Here is a 16735-nt window from a genome sequence, read left to right as displayed (position 1 = left end):
TTGAGCGGTCGTGTCGTAATATCCTTTTCAAACTGAATGTGAAGTTCTATCAGGTTATTTGTGGAGAGTGTTCCAAATTTCTATCACCCTTTGTGTGTAGAAGTGTTTACTAATTTCACTACTGAAAGGTCAGGGTCTAATTTTTAAATTATGCCCCATTTGTAAGTTAAAAACCAAAACAGATAGGTGCAAGTTTTAAACTTATTCTGAAAACAAACTGTCAGGTGTAAAGGTATGGCTCAGAAATAGAGTTTGCAAATCTTTCCTGAACTGTTCATTTGAGCTGACTCATCCTCTTTTCTTCCAAAAGGCACATTACTACAAGCTTTCGATATGGGATTCTAACCTGTGTCTCAATTTCATGTAAGTGATGTATGACAATATATACAGTACACTTGCTCTGTAGGAGAGCTTAGGGAGCTGCATAAACAATATGAAACAAAAAGACACTTAAACAGATTTTCTACTCGTCAGGGCAGACAGCTGTAAACATGCTGATAAAAGCACACAGCCGCACGTGCAAATGACCGTAAACTTCAGCACTACACACTATGATAGTACAGAATCCGGTAATCATAAATTCTAACAAGGATCCTTAGTATTTTTGGATGTAACTGTTGATGATTTTTCATGGTGAAATCTCAACGTAAGGTACAAATAAAATGTTTACACTTTAACCAAACTAGAACTCAAATTACCTAGAAACACATGGGAAACATCTGCTTTTGGTTTGCAATGGATTAAGCTGTGAAACATTCAGCACTCTATTGCATAATGATTGGTGGGAATGATAGAAAGCATGACTTACATTATTGTCTTAAAGTCATCATCTACAAGGATCATGTCCGCTGCCTCCTTGCAGACATCGGTCCCTGTCTGTCCCATTGCCACCCCAATATCAGCAGCTTTCAATGCGACTGCATCATTTACTCCATCCCCTGTCATTGCTACCACAGCACCATTGTTCTGTAGAGACTGGAATATGGCAAAGAGAAAATAAAGGTTAACTTGATTTAGATGTTCACACACACATGCAAGCTTACTTTTTGTCGAGGCTGAGTCAAAAAATTGTACTATGAACATATTGAGATAAATTACAGAATCTTTGTTCCGTATCAATATAAAAATGGCTATTCTGTTATAGGAAGAATATTGTAGTGATGAAAAGGGTATATGAAAATTCATGGGCAATTTTCCATGGAACACAGATGGTTAAGAGGTCAATCTAATACAGATTTTCAAAATTGTGAAAGGTTTTGAAAGGGTAAATAGTGAAATATTGTTTCCAAGGTGTGGCGAATTGATAACAAATGAACACAAACTCAGGACCATCACCGCTAGAGTGAAGGAGAAGTTAGAAATATTTTCAGAGTTAATAGAATATTGAATGCATTATCACATACAGCTATTAAGGCACAGTCAGTATCATTTAAGAGGAAATTAGGAGTGTAGTGAAATAAGGAATGCAAAAGGATACAGGGAAATGGGATGACTGTAGATATTATCTGGGGAGCTGGCACAAGCACAGAATTAATGGGCCAAATAGAGTCATAGGGTTCGGCCCATCGCGTCTGTGCTGGCCATCAAGCACCTAACTATTCTAATCCCATTTTCCAGCACTTGGCCCATAGCCTTGTATGCTATGGCATTTCAAGTGCTCATCTAAATACTTCTTAAATGTTGTGAGGGTTCCTGCCTCTACCACCTCTTCAGGCAGTGCGTTCCAGATTCCAACCACCCTCTGGGTGAAAACTTTTTTCCTCAAATCCCCTCTAAACCTCCTGCACCTTACCTTAAATCTATGCCCCCTGGTTATTGACCTCTTCGCTAAGGGAAAAAGTTTCTTCCCATCTAACCTATCAATCAATGCCCCTCATAATTCTGTACACCTCAGTCATATCTCCCCTCAGCCTTCTCTGCTCTAAGGAAAACAACCCTAGCCTTTTCAGTCTCTCTTCATAGCTACAATGCTCCAGCCCAGGCAACATCTTGGTGAATCTCCTCTGCACCCTCTCCAGTGCAGTCACATCCTTCCTATAGTGTGATGCCCAGAACTGTACACAGTACTCCAGCTGTGGCCTAACTAGTGTTTTATACAGCTCCATCATAACCTCCCTGCTCTTATATTCTATGCCTCGGCTAATAAAGGCAAGTATCCCATATGCCTTTCTAACCACCTTATCCACCTGTGCTGATGCCTTCAGTGATCAATGGACAAGTACACCAAGGTCCCTCCGACCCTCTGTATTTCCTCGGGTCCTACCATCCATTGCATATTCCCTTGCCTTGTTAGTCCTCCCAAAGTGCATCACCTCACACTTCTCAGGATTAAATTCCATTTGCCACAACTCCGCCCATCTTACCAGCCCATCTATATTGTCCTGTAATCTAAGGCTTTCCTCCTCACTATTTACGACACCACCAATTTTCGTCTCATCTGCAAACTTACTGATCATACCTCCTATATTCACGTCTAAATCATTAATGTACACTGCAAACAGCAAGGGACCCAGCACTGATCCCTGTGGTACACCACTGGTCACAGGCTTCCACTCGCAAAAACAACCCTCAACTGTCACCCTCTGCCTCCTGCCACTAAGCCAATTTTGAATCCAATTTGCCAAATTGCTCTGGATCCCATGGGCTCTTACCTTCTTAACCAATCTCCCTTGCGGAACCTTATCAAAAGCCTTACTGAAGTCCATGTAGACTACATCAACTGCTTTACCCCCATCTACACATCTAGTCACCGCTTCGAAAAATTCTATCAAGTTAGTTAAACATGATCTCCCCCGACAAAGCCATGCTGACTATCCCTGATTAATCCCTGCCTCTCCAAATGGAGATTAATCCTATCCCTCAGAATTTTTTCAATAGTTTCCCAACCACTGATGTTAGACTCACCGGCCTGTAATTACCTGGTTTATCTCTGATACCCTTCTTGAATAATGGTAATACATTCACTGTCCTCCAATCCTCTGGTACCTCTCCTGTGGCCAGAGAGGATTTGAAAATTTGTGTCAGATACCCTGCTATCTCCTCCCTTGCCCCACATAACAGCCTGGGATACACTCATCTGGGCCTGGGGATTTATCCACTTTTAAGCCTGCTAAAACAGCTAATACTTCCTCCCTTTCAATGCTAATATGTTCAAGTATATCACAATCCCCCTCCCTGATCTCTACACCTACATCGTCCTTTTCCATAGCGAACATAGATGAAAAGTAATCATTTAAAACCTCACCTAGGTCCTCTGGCTCCACACACACATTGCCACTTTGGTCCCTAATGGGCCCTACTCTTTTATCCTCTTGCCCTTAATATACTTGAAAAAATGCCGTAGGATTTTCCTTTATCTTGCCAGCCAGTGTTTTTTCATGTCCCCTCTTCGCTCTCCTAATTACTTTTTTAAGTGCCACCCTACACTTTCTATATTCCTCTGGTGCCTCCACTGTTTCCAGCGCTCTGAATCTACCATAAGCTTCCTTTTTTTTCCTCATCTAATACTCTATATCCCTTGACATACAGGGTTCCCTGGACTTGTTGGTGCTACCCTTCACCTCAACGGGTACATGTTGACTCTGAACTCTCACTATTTCCTCTTTGAATGACTCCCACTGATCTGATGTAGACTTTCCTACAAGTAACTGCTTTGGGCAGATCCTGTTATATCATATTAAAATCGGCCTTCCCCCAATTCAGTACCTGTATTTCCGGTCCATCTTTGTCCTTTTCCATAACTACCTTAAATCTTAGAGTTATGGTCATTATCCTCGAAATGCTCCCCTACTGACACTTCTACCACTTGTCTGGCTTCATTCCCTAGGATTAGGTCCAATACTGCCCCTTTTCTTATAGGACTTTCTACATGCTGGCTCAAAAACCTCTCCTGTATGCATTTTAAGAATTCTGCCCCCTTTAAGCCTTTTGCACTAAGACTATCCCAGTTGATACTGGGGAAGTTGAAATCCCCTACTATTATTACCCTATTATTTTTACACCTCTCTGAGATTTGCCTACATATCTGCTCCTCTATCTCTCCCTGTCTGTTTGGAGGTCTGCAGTACACTCCCAGCCAAGTGATTGCCCCCTTTTTGTTTTTAAGTTCTACCCATATGGCCTCATTTGAGGAACCTGAGATATCATCCCTCCTACTGTAGTAATTGACTCCTTGATCAACAGTGCAATACCACCTCCTCTTTTACACCCTCCTGTCACGCCTGAAGATTCTATACCCTGGAATATTGAGCTGCCAGTCCTGCCCCTCCCTCAACCATGTCTCTGTGATAGCAATTATATCATAATGCCATGTGCTAATCAATGCCCTCAATTCATCTGCCTTACTGGTAAGACTCCTTGCGTTAAAATAGATGCAATCCAGTCTTGCATTTTTCATTTGTGCCTTAACAGGTCTATATTTGCTCTGCCTTCCAGACTGACTCAGTTTCTCTTCTATATTTGACTGTGCATCACCCCCTACTGTATCTCCACTCTGTATCCCACCCCCCTGCCAAATTAGTTTAAAACCCCCCCAACAGCACTAGCAAACCTCCCACCAAGGATGTTGGTCCCGTTCCGGTTCAGCTGCAACCCGTCCAACTTGTACAGGTCCAACCTTTGCCAGAAACAGATCCAGTGATCCAGGAAACTAAAGCCCACCCTCCTGCACCATCCCCTCAGCCATGCATTCATCTGCTCTATCCTCCTATTCCTGTACTCACTAGCATGTGGCACTGGGAATAATCCAGAGATTACAACCTTTGAGGTCCTGCTTTTTAATTTGCTACCTAGCTCCCTAAATTCTTGTTGCAGGGCCTCATCGCTCTTTCTACCTATGTCGTTGGTACCAATGTGTACCACGACCTCTGACTGTTCACCCTCCTCCTTCAGAATGTCCTGCAGCCGCTCTGAGACATCCTTGACCCTAGCACCAGGGAGGCAACATCTGTGGAAAGAGAAGCAGAGTTAATGGGTCAGTGACCCTTCTTCGGAACTAGCAAATGTTAGAAATGTTAAAGGTTATAAGCAAATGAGGCGGGGGTGGGACAAGAGATAACAAAGGAGAAGGTGTAGATTGGACAAGGCCATATAGCTGATCAAAAGGTCATGGAGCAAAGGCAAACAATATGTTAATGGTGTGTTGAAAGACAAAGCATTATTACAGATAGGGTGTTGACGGACTGAAGATTGAACTGCAGCAAGTACAAACATGAAAAAAAAACATTGTTTGGCCTTGTCCAATCTACACCTTCTCCTTTGTTATCTCTTGCCCCACCCCCGCCTCACTTGTTTATAACCTTTGACATTTCTAATATTTGCTAGTTCCGAAGAAGGGTCACTGACCCGAAACGTTAACTCTACTTCTCTTTCCACAGATGATGCCAGACCTGCTGAGTGGTTCCAGCATTTCTTGTTTGTATTTCAGATTTCCAGCATCCGCAGTATTTTGCTTTTATTATACCATCCTGGAGTCTCATTTGCAGCCACAGAAATGCCTGTCTGTTCCCCTTACAATTGAATCTCCTATCAGTATGGCTCTCCCACTCTTTTTCACCCCCTCCTGTGCAGCAGAGTCATCCGTGGTGCCACAAACTTGGCTGTTGCTGTTTTCCCCTGGGAGGCCATCCCTCCCAACAGTATTCAAAGTGATATATCTGTTTGAGAGGGGGATGTCCACAGGGGACTCCTGCACTACCTGCATACTACTCCTCCTGGTGGTCACCCATCCCTTTTCTGCCTCTGCAGCCATTACCTGCGCTGTGACCACCTCGCTAAACGTGTTATCCACGATGTCCTCAGCATCGCAGATGCTCCAGTGAATCCATGTGCAGCTCCAGCTGCGCAATGCGGTCAGTCAGTAGCCGCAGCTGAACACACTTCCTGCACACATGGTCGCCAGGGACACTTCCAGTGTCCCCAATTTCTCACATAGCGCAGGAGGAGCATACCACGGGGATGAGCTCTCCAGCCATGACTTAGCCTTAGATTAAGCTCCTTAATTACCCCCTTTAATTTAGAGTACTAATTACGCTATGGACCTTATTCCACTCCAAACACTACATACTACAATCTAAAATCCCTACCTTTACTGTTACTTCAGCTATTGAAAGTAGTAAAAAGGGTAAAAATACCCACCTGTCCCTACTTACCAATCAGCTGCCTCCCCTTGTAACACATCACATTCTGAACTGTGACGTCAGTCGTGGAATTCTCTCACTGTCCCTGTGAGTGTGTGTGTGAGTATGCCTCTTTTAAGCCGCTGGAACTCCCACTCACCGGTGCCTATCTCCTCGCAGGTCCACCTTGGTCTCGCTCTTTCCCTGGCCTCTCGCAGCCTCTTTTAAGCCGCTGGAACTCCCACTCGCCAGAGCCTGTCTCCTCGCAGGTCCGCCTTGGTCTCACTCTTTCCCTGGCCTCTTGAAGCCTCTTTTAAGCCACTGGAACTCCCGCTCGCTGGTGCCTGTCTCCTCCGCCTTGGTCTCACCTCCTCTTCTGCTGTAATTTCTATGAATCTATATTCCACTGCTCTACCAATTTAGATTTGTGAAGTTTTTCCAAAATTGAAACGTCTCAGGAGCTTTATGTAATTTGGAACAATACTAGCCCCATTAGGTCATGGCTCCTTATTGAGCATGGCCCTTGATTGACTAAAGTACATTTTTGAACACTACCCTACTAATCATGATATTTTGTAATGTTCTATGTTTGTGATATTATCCATCCCATCACAATACTAAATGTGCTATCAAATACAATGATTTGAATAGATTGTTAATGTGATGCATTTTAAGGCTGTAAATATAATTCAATTTAACCTGAAAAAGCTTGTCTTAAAGTTTGCCTCATCCCAAATGGAGACTCTTATAAGAGGGCGAGAAGGAAACCATTTGCCTATCTCACTATTAAGCCAACCACAGAGGAGAAAGAGAGCATCATGTAGATGAGTAGACTTTCTCTCTCTCCTTGGGCAGTAACCAACCTCTGCACTACAGGATCTCTTTGGTTACTGCTGAATTAAAAACTGCAAGAGGAGTTATGGTTTAAAAACAACAATGGATCTTCTACTCCATTTGAATGCACTGGAATACCAATTTTGTGAGGAAATTCCAAAATGGCTGTATTATTTAAATAAAACATTAATTTTCCTCAAAGGAAATGTGCCTCCAATGATCAATGGGCAGATCACTGTGAATTCAGCCACAAAGGCAGGCAAAAAAAAGTTATATTTTATATCTGGAATAATCAGATCAAGAGGCAGTCAGAAGAAATTGAGAAAGAGATACAAAATAAAATTCTTATATGTAGGTGATCAAGTGACCTCAAATTATTCAGGCATTGAAATAATGAGTATTATGGTGTCACTGCAAATACCTAGTTTGATTTGTTCATAATTATCATCTAAATTCACATAATTTCTGTGTACATCTGCAATATTCAGATTAGGAAGATAAAATTTGAACAAAGTGCTCAAGGTAAACAAGAGGCCATTTCATCAACAGCACATGGAATGATTTAAAATAAAGTGGAATGCAAACTCCTTTTCTAAAATGTCTCAGATTTCTGATATATACATACTTTTGTCACATTTGTATACATGCTCCTAGAAATTGTAAATTTTAAACTGAAAAACATGGACTATGAATTGAATTACCTCAAATTACAGAGAGCTTTACTTATAAACCAAGAACAGTTACAGAGGGAACTTGCTCTAACCCCAAGGATGAAGAAAATAACAGCATGCCTTCACAGCTGCCTTCCTAATAGCAACAGTAGTTACCTTTATAATCTTCAGCTTGTGTCTTGGGCTGGATCTGTAAAACACTGCTATCTGTGCAAAAACATGATTGAAGCAAGGTCATTTTTTTTAAAAAGCAAATGACATAAAAGCAGTGCCAAGTCTATCACCACTTACAGATAAGCAAATATGACAGACAGTCACTTCCAAGAGACAATCACTAGAGCAATTATTTCTTTCTTATATCCCTGCTGCAAACAAATATATATTTTCTAAACTAAAACCTTTTTCCATAGCAGTATATCTTAACAGACAGATTAAGACTATTTAAGTCACTGAAAGTCATCCCAGATAAATACATATGACAATTATTTTTTGGTCATGAAGCGATTGATGGTTTTATGTAACCAAGTTGTTTTCTTTTTAAACCATCCCTCATTTATGCAAGTTGACACCAGTACTTATTTTAGAACTATGCAATTCAAGTTATACTTTTTATGTTCTTCGGACAAGACCGAATTCACTGACCATTCCAGGTTACCCTTAAATGTTGTGAGGATCTGTCTTCTTAAATAACAATCATTTTGCAGCTCTCTTTTAGTAGCATCAGTTGTTTAACATAACTTTTTCAAATTGATTTAATTTTCTTTTTATTCTCTGAACCTTAAAGTTTATGTAAATATTCCTGGTTTACTACCTTAACTGATTGCCTGTACTATTACCTGCACACTCATCCTTGGCAATCTCAATTGGCTTCCTTAAATTGTCTCAGCTTCACTTCTTCCTTCTCCAGACTTGAGTCCCTGAATGTACCTGGTGCTTCTCTGACATGGAGTTACTTTGTATTTTCTGCTTTACCATCAGCTAGGCTGCTTCAGAAGGCACTGAGAGTCAACCACCTTGTATAGGTCTAGGGACAGGCGTTGGCCAGATCAGGTAAGGATTGTGTGTTCTCTGCCTTTAAAAGACATTAGTGAACGTTTCATGGTTCCAGTCCACAAATTACCAAATTTACTGAATTCAATTCTTATTTGTCATGGTGGAATTTTAACTCATTAATCTTTACCCTAACCACTGTATGACCATACCCATTTTTATACTCATGGTTTCACACTGCTTTGCACTTGGGCAAGCAGAGTTCTCTGCACATATACTTAAATGCATAGGCACATCTATACTTATTAACTACTAACAGAAACATCAAAAACGTAAAGACCATACATTGGATCGTTACAAAATTTAGTTTTAATATTTAAAAAGATTGTATTGCACCAATTCCAGTTCGGTCAGCAAGCCCAAGCAGCAAGAGGTTACTTTCTCATCACTTGCCAAAATTTAAATGTCCCTCAGAAGGGTGACTTCAAACCCCAGTCACACTTTGCCTTGTTGCATCGATGTGGCACAAACACAGCATCACAATAGAAAAATTACAGTATAGAGCCTATCGTCCTCAAGTTCTGTCTTGTGCATCAATTAAATGGATTGTTTTGCTACTCCATTTTATCAGCTCCATATACTGTAATGGACTATTAACAGTTGTTTATTGCAACTCATGCAAATGTTAATAAAATGTAGGACAGATTGGTTATTTTCTTTAGTTAAAGAACAATTTAGTTCAGTTCTATTAATCTAAACAAACTAAGGAGGCTAAGTGCAATTGCTTATCCAAATACTGCAAAGCTCCTAAACCCAACTATATAGTCTAAGTGACAGATTCCAAGTAAATTTGCGAATATTCTGAACCTGACGTCATTGTGGCCCTGAACTAGCTGCTACACCGTTTAACCCTTTGTAATGTAGACCAAGTTCTGATATACAACATTTTAATTCCACAAATAAATGTATTAATTCTTCTTTGGTGAGCCTCATGCTAATAATCATTTACTTCTGTGTAAAATAAGATTTCAATTTACATCAGATATAACATACCTTTTGGACTATTTGTGAAAGCTGTTGAATATCCAGTGAATCTATTTCTTCTCCTGAGAGCGTTTGGGATCCCTTGGAATACAAGCCCAAACGGGTGGCTGCATTTAAGTGAAACATCTTTTTAAATAAGTGAGTTGACATGAAGTATCCATGACTATCCAGTTTAAGTGCAGCACAAAAATTTAAATTATGTATCGAATATCAAATTATTTAAAATAGTTTGTACTTCATCTTAAGATTAAATAAATAAAAATAAACCATCAACATTTTTCTTTCCACTTATTATTGAAACAATAAGTTTTGGACACCTTTTGGTGTCAGCAAGTTTATAAATGATCTTCATCTGCTGTAGAGGAAAATGTTTCAGGGGAGATTTTACACTGCTGTTTGGACTAGCCATGGATACATGGCCTTAATAAACTGGTCGGTCAGCTCTCTTTTACTAGCACAGTTGTTTAACATAACCGTCTCAAATTAATTTAATTTTCCTTTTATTCTCTGAACCTTAAAGTTTATGTAAACCTGGTTTACTACCTTAACTGATTGCCTGTACTATTACCTGCACACTCATCCTTGACAAACCCAATTGGCTTCCTTAAATTCTGTCTCACCTTCACTTCATCCTTCTCCAGACTTGAGTCCCTGAATGTACCTGGTGCTTCACTGACATGGAGTTACTTTGTATTTTCTGCTCGACCATCAGAGACATTCCTTCAGTCACTATACACCTGTCTTCTGGAATTATTTTCCAAATTCTCCTCATCTGCTCTCTACTTCAAAAGTCTTGTAAACTTCATTTTGATCATACCTTTCGCTTGCTCTCCCAATTTATTTTCCCCTTCTCTCTGTCCGCCTTTACCTGCCTTTCTAAGTGCTATGAGAGCCTTTCTTTAAAATGCTCAGACACGAGTGGCACTCATTCAATGATACTACTTGGTGATTCCATCTTAGTTTAATCCAAACCTCAACCCACCAAGTATCCCCTTAGCCTGATATTTATCTAATTCTTAGCTTTGTTAGGCTGGATTTTCCATGGCACGATAATGTACCAGCAGAATGCCTAACTTTATCCATTGGAACTTCTGCACTTTTAGAATTAAACTAAAATGGCTTACATCAACAGGCACTTCAGTAACTGTGTTATACTGCATCCTGTTTCCCTGCCCCCACCCCCTTTGTTATTTTTTAATGCAAAACTGATACCATTATGTCAAAGTAAACGTCAGAACTCTTGGTACAAAGAGTGATGAATTACAAAAAAAAAGTGATAACAGAAAGTGCCAGAAATACTCAGCAGGTCTGGCAGCATCTGTGTAGAGAGGATCAGAGTTTCTGCTCTCATTTCAGAGTTCCAGCATCCGCAGTATTTTGCTCTCACAAAAGAAAGTCTCCATGTTCTGACAAAAGAATGCAGATTACAAGGTTGTAAACTTTCAGAAAGCAGAGTGACGAAGGGCCACTGGATGGCTGTGTTCGGAAATACAGAATACTATTTGCCCCCAACTATCAAAATAGGTTGGGGGTGGGGAAGCAGGACAAAATAAAAGGGAGAATGAAAAGTTAAATAAAGCAAACGGGAGAACAGAAAAGTAAACAGAAACATTGAGAATAATAATGAGAATAATCGCTGGGCAGGTAACAACTTGCTTTAATGTAGCAACATTATGGTGGAAAAGATGCTAATGTGCTTCACACAACACCCCTGAGTGAGGAGGAAGACTTCCCAAATTATCGAAGCGAGGTGGGTTAACTGGGACCCCTGGTATCAGATACCACGATCTCCTGGAGTTTGCCTAATTGCCTTTCGGGGTCGGAGAGAAATTCCCCAGAATTTTTTCCTAACGTCCCAAGGCCCATTCCCTCCCCTAGGGGATTGCGTGGCTATAGAGGTTGATGTCCTTTTTATATGTTCAAACCACAAATATTTCTCATTATGTGTGCATATATACTATTTAAAAAATGGAGTGGGAAGCTAGTGGTTATTATTCAACTTCAACTATTCTGCCTATATTCAAAATTGTTCCTGCACTTCCCAGATGCCTGAAGTCAGTTTAAGCAGCGAGTTAGAGATCAGGCAGGTACCAGGTTTGATCCACAGTCTATACAAAGTTAGCTGATCTGAGACAGAATAGCAGTTCAGGCGCAAAACTGGCCTAACACCCTCTTAGAGAGAGGAAAACTGGCCGCATTAAGTTAGTTGCCACCCTCCCAAGGCTCAGGGACACTGCAGCCAATTATAGCACCTCAAATGTTGCCATGGCTGAGATTAGCTAATTCAACACAAATAAGGAATCAAACCAGTTTGCTTCTGGGTTTGTACTGCTTAAGAGATACACTGTGTAGTGCCTTTACCCACTATACCACCAGGGAAGCTGAACCTTACTTTAAAAAAAATGTATATAGAAGTGAAAACACAAAAGAATAGTGTGGAAAGCTTGTTTCCTGATGAAGCGAATACATTAGACTACCAATTTGCGGGCAAAACACAAGGAAAGTATGTCATCTGCAGGAAAGGTCTGATCAGGATATAACAACATTAATATTCGACAATGTGGATGAAATATAAAATTACTGGGGACATATTAAAACAGGAAATATAACCATTGTGTTAAGGTGCATCTTTCAGAACACTACCTCCCAGTTGTAATTTTTGAAACTAACACTAAGCCAGTATATTACCTATAGCAACTGCCGTCTCTTGTGAATCTCCGGTGACCATTTTGATTACAACTCCTGTGTTGATCAGTGTAGCAACCGCTTCCTTTACACCTGACTTTGGTGGATCAATCATTCCCACCAGCCCCAAGAATGTGAGTTGTCCAAGTTCCGGTCCAGACGCTAAAGCCAGTACTGGATGGAAAGAATGCCAAACATGATTTGCTAGCTGCCACATTTCTAGGTTTACATACATTGTCATGACAGATTTACAAATCATCCCTGAATAATAATGTTTCTCACAAATGGAAATGAGCTTGCACTATAGTACATCTGTTAATTGATGTGATATACATTACAACTATTCTTATAACACTGTCCATTCTTGCCATAATGACAACACGAGTCCTTTTGCTACAAAAGTAATTTTGTTCGCTTTCCTCACTAATAGTGTAGTCACAAGTTCAGACTGTTAAGTGTTCTAAAATCTCAGGGTTCCTCTACCAGTGAAAACGCATAGACTGTTAACACAGCCTTACAATACATACACTGTTATCTCTACAAATAATTCCGAATACTAAGGAGTTAGATATGTGTATGATATCTTAGTCTGCATATTCCTCCATCAGCATTATTTAAAACTGTTCTAAATGCTGTACCAGTTCTTTAATAAATGATCTTATCACATCAGACAGGAGTACAAGTAATTACTAAAAACATTACGAACAGATTATTTGCAACAATATACTTTTTCAAAAGCCATCATCTTCACTCGCTTACTTATTTCCCCTTCTATCTATCTAAAATGTTATCGCCTTGCTAGAGTACAGTTCCACAGACATCTGATCATCTTTTGGCATGTTGCTTGACAAAGCATGTTAGTGGGCTATCCAACTTCAGGGGTATCACCTGATAACGAAAAATATGCGCTTCCAGCAGGAGTCACTAGATAGAAACCAGGACTGAGAAACCGGACTGATTTTGCCCTCATTAGCCCCTGTGACATGACCAATTTTAATGCCATTTTAGACACCATGGCTGAGATCAGCTAACTCACGAAAGACCAAGAATCAACTTGGAACCTTTCTCAACTTATTTATTTTAATTTAGTTATTTGATATATGAACATAAAGAAAGTTGCTTGGTGTCCAGATAACAACTTGCATTTATACAGCACCTTTATAAGTAGAAAAGCATCCCAAGGTGCTCCAAGGAGGTGCAATAGCCAAAAACAGATGTCAAACCAAAAGTGAAGACATTAGGAGTGGTGACCAAAACATTGGTCAAAGAGGTTTGATTACAGGAGAGGTTGGTGGAAAGACAGAGGCTTTAGGTTTAAGGAGGGAGTTCTAGAGCATGGAGCCAAAATGACTGAAGGCACGGCCATCAATCATGGGGTGAAGGGAGGGGGAATGCACAAGAGGCCAGAGCTGGAAGACCTTCCAGTGGGGTTGCAGGGTGGATGAGGTTACAGAGATAGGGAGGGGCAAGGCCTTGAAGGGATTTAAGCACAAGGATATAATTTTAAACTGGAGGGATCAGGAGCCAATGTAAATCAGCACATAGAAGAACAGAGTTTTGAATGAGCTTAAGTTAATGAAGTGAGGAGAATGGATGGCCAAAGAGGACAGCATTTGAACAGTCAAGTCTGGAAGTGAAAAATGTAGATGAGGGTTTTAGCAGCAGATGGCCTGAGGCAATGACATAAGTGGATGATATTATAGTGGTAGAACTAGGTGGTGTTTGTGAGGGAGAAGATACAGGGTTGGAAGTTCCCCTCAGGGTTGAATAGCACGTTGAGGTCACGAGCAGTGTAGTTCAACCTGAGACAGTGGCCAGGAAGAGGGATGGAATCAGTGGCATAGGCATGAAGTTAGTGGTGGAGCTGAAAATGATGGCTTTGGTGTTCTGAAAATTTAACTGGAAGGAACTGCAGCTCATTCAAGACTGGATGTCAAACAAGCAAGCTGAAAATACAGAGGCAATGGTTATGTCAAGAGATGTGATGGAGAATTACAGCTGGATGTCGTTGGCAGCCTTGTGGAAGCTCAACAACATGGCTTTAAATGTTGTTGCCAACGAGCAGCATTTAGATGAGGAAGAGGTGGTGACCAAAGATAGATTCTTGCGGGACTCGAAGTAATGGTGCAGATGGAGGAAGAGAAGCCATTGATGGTGATGCTCTGGCCACAAATGGATAGGCAAGAGTGGCATCAAGTAAGAGCAACATCATCTTAGACAAAGAAACAAGATAAAGAGGCAGGAACATAGCTAGAGCAGGAGGGGAGGCTTGGCTTGATAAGTAAAGGAAAGGTAGGTGGCAGGGGGAAGGGTGGGAATAGCAAAAGCAACTGAACAGACGGTCCCAGTCTTACTGATAGAGGTCCAGCAGCTCTTGACACTCATCATTGGGGGCGAGGTGGAGGGGGCTCGTGAGAAGGGTTTAATGAGATAGCTGATAGTGCAGAAAATAATTTAAGCCTTATTTAAATTCTCTGGGATGATCCTGGACCAGTAAACATTTTGGCAGAGGGCAGTGTATCTAGCAATTTCATTGTAAACAGAAGAATTGCAATGAGTCGTTATTGTTCTTTGCATCCAGAGCTTTGGGGGAAAAACGCTGTAAAATGAAACCACAGAAACTCTTTTAAACAATGCTCCATGTCATTGAAATGCTCTTCTGAGCTTAGGTTTCATAAGAATCAAATCATCAGATCGAGATAATGCTTTCAAACATTTTTTTTTTTTGAGTTTTGCAAAAGCATTTCTTTCTTAATTCCATTGATTTCCTGCAGCATTGAAATGAACTAGAATGTGCTGAATTGCTCTACTCTATATCCAAGAGGTTTAGTAATTTAAATGTAGAAGGCATGGTCTTGCAAAGCAAACAACTTTAACTGTGCACATTCAATCCAGCCTACAGTGGCCATGAAAGATTTGGGACCAATATTCCATTCTCGTCAAGTGTGCTGAATTGGGGCATAGACATACAGATTTCACCTTGTTCACACTGAGGCAATTTAAATATGCACTAATAATATACACAATCTGGCTGGAATCACAATATTTAATGCAAGCTGTGCTGATGACAGAAATTGTGTCAGAATGTAAGGGCTGTCTTGCAATTCTTGGGTTTTAGATATCATTCTGGGTATGTGGCTGGTCTGTGACCTTGGGCAAATGGAACATTTGTCTGAAAATGTCTTGTTCTCATCCTGCTTCCCCCACTTTGCTCAGTAAAATCTCACTCTTCAATATAAGACCTATAGTTTAGAGGACATTAGTTACAAGAGATGAATCCACATTTTTATTACCTTAAAAATGCATAAATTGGGTGCAACAACAGGCTGAGAGAGAGGTCGGCACATGTGTCTACACAAATACACACACCCATTATTGCTTTGTGCACAGAAGAAAGTTCACTCTGAAGAACCACAGTTTTCCTACTTTAGAAAAAAAAAATTACCTCGGAGTCCAGCAGTGCCCATGTAAGTTTTTTCCTGATGATATAACTCCTTCTGTTGCTGGGTGAGTGGCAGAGTTTGCGAGTGGCTGCTGTAGCTTGAGCAAAATTGAATTACATGCTCATAAGCCCCTTTCATAAAATAAATCTCTTTATCCTGTACAGAAATAAATTTATGTAGAGCTGTTATGACATACTGCAATTAGTTTCAGCAATCTTATCAAGGTGTACATGACATTTTTTTCAGTTCCTGCCTAAGGGAAACAGCTATCCTCAATGTCACTATGTGCTAAACAACCAACCTAAGTCAGCCAGATTCCTTATGCTCGAGTGTTTGAAGTCTTAATATAGCCTTACTTCAACAGACAAGTGTTTAAAAAAAAATAATTTCCATTGACATGCTATCTGACATGTACTTGGGTCATGGAACAATGTGCAATACTTTGGTCAACATTGTCCCAATGAACCATATTTCTGCCACTAGACAGAGTGAGTGAAATGTAAATGTAACAAATTCCAGTGCAACATAACTTGTTAGGACGCTTCAGGTTTAATGGTACATTTTCTTGCAGGCTCAGATTTTAAGGGGTCAATAGTAATTAGCCCATGATAGGCAGGAAGAAGTGGGGGGGTGGGGGGGGGTAAAATCCTAAAAAATGAGGAACATATCCCCAATCGGCCGCTTACACGCCGTTGCCTTTTTTTAAATGATGGCAAGTTGCAAGGCATGTGTGTTGCCCCCATCTTGGGAGAGGTGGGACACTTCATTATCATATTTAAAAAATCAGGCTCCAAATTGCAGAATCAAGTCCAAGAACTGCACAATCTGACAGTGCAATTTGGAGCCTAATTTAACATCTGCCGCAGGATCCCAGGGGTTGGGAAATGCAGCCGCGCAAGTAAGCAATACATGTCAGCTGCAGATGGCAACTGCTTTTATAGCACTCCTTCTG

At 40.6% G+C, this 16735-nt stretch overlaps 2 protein-coding genes across 3 annotated transcripts in view; one reads left to right on the top strand and one right to left on the bottom strand.

Annotated features, from left to right (window-relative positions):
- atp2c1 (ATPase secretory pathway Ca2+ transporting 1) overlaps positions 1-16735 on the bottom strand; it is a 122399-nt gene that overhangs the window by 15823 nt on the left and 89841 nt on the right. For both annotated transcript variants that reach the window (XM_068054073.1, XM_068054080.1), the window contains 5 exons: positions 15786-15939; positions 12344-12514; positions 9665-9762; positions 7778-7828; positions 809-975 (listed from right to left, as the gene is read on the bottom strand). In XM_068054073.1, the coding sequence (XP_067910174.1) occupies positions 809-975; positions 7778-7828; positions 9665-9762; positions 12344-12514; positions 15786-15939 (641 nt within the window). The remainder of the gene's footprint in view (positions 1-808; positions 976-7777; positions 7829-9664; positions 9763-12343; positions 12515-15785; positions 15940-16735) is intronic.
- Positions 1-16735, top strand: part of aste1b (asteroid homolog 1b) — a 90943-nt gene that overhangs the window by 48653 nt on the left and 25555 nt on the right. The gene's annotated exons all lie outside the window — the stretch shown is intronic.

Source organism: Heterodontus francisci, chromosome 2, assembly GCF_036365525.1.
Source record: "Heterodontus francisci isolate sHetFra1 chromosome 2, sHetFra1.hap1, whole genome shotgun sequence".
Lineage (NCBI taxonomy): Eukaryota > Metazoa > Chordata > Chondrichthyes > Heterodontiformes > Heterodontidae > Heterodontus > Heterodontus francisci.
This window is presented reverse-complemented; position numbering and strand designations above follow the sequence as displayed.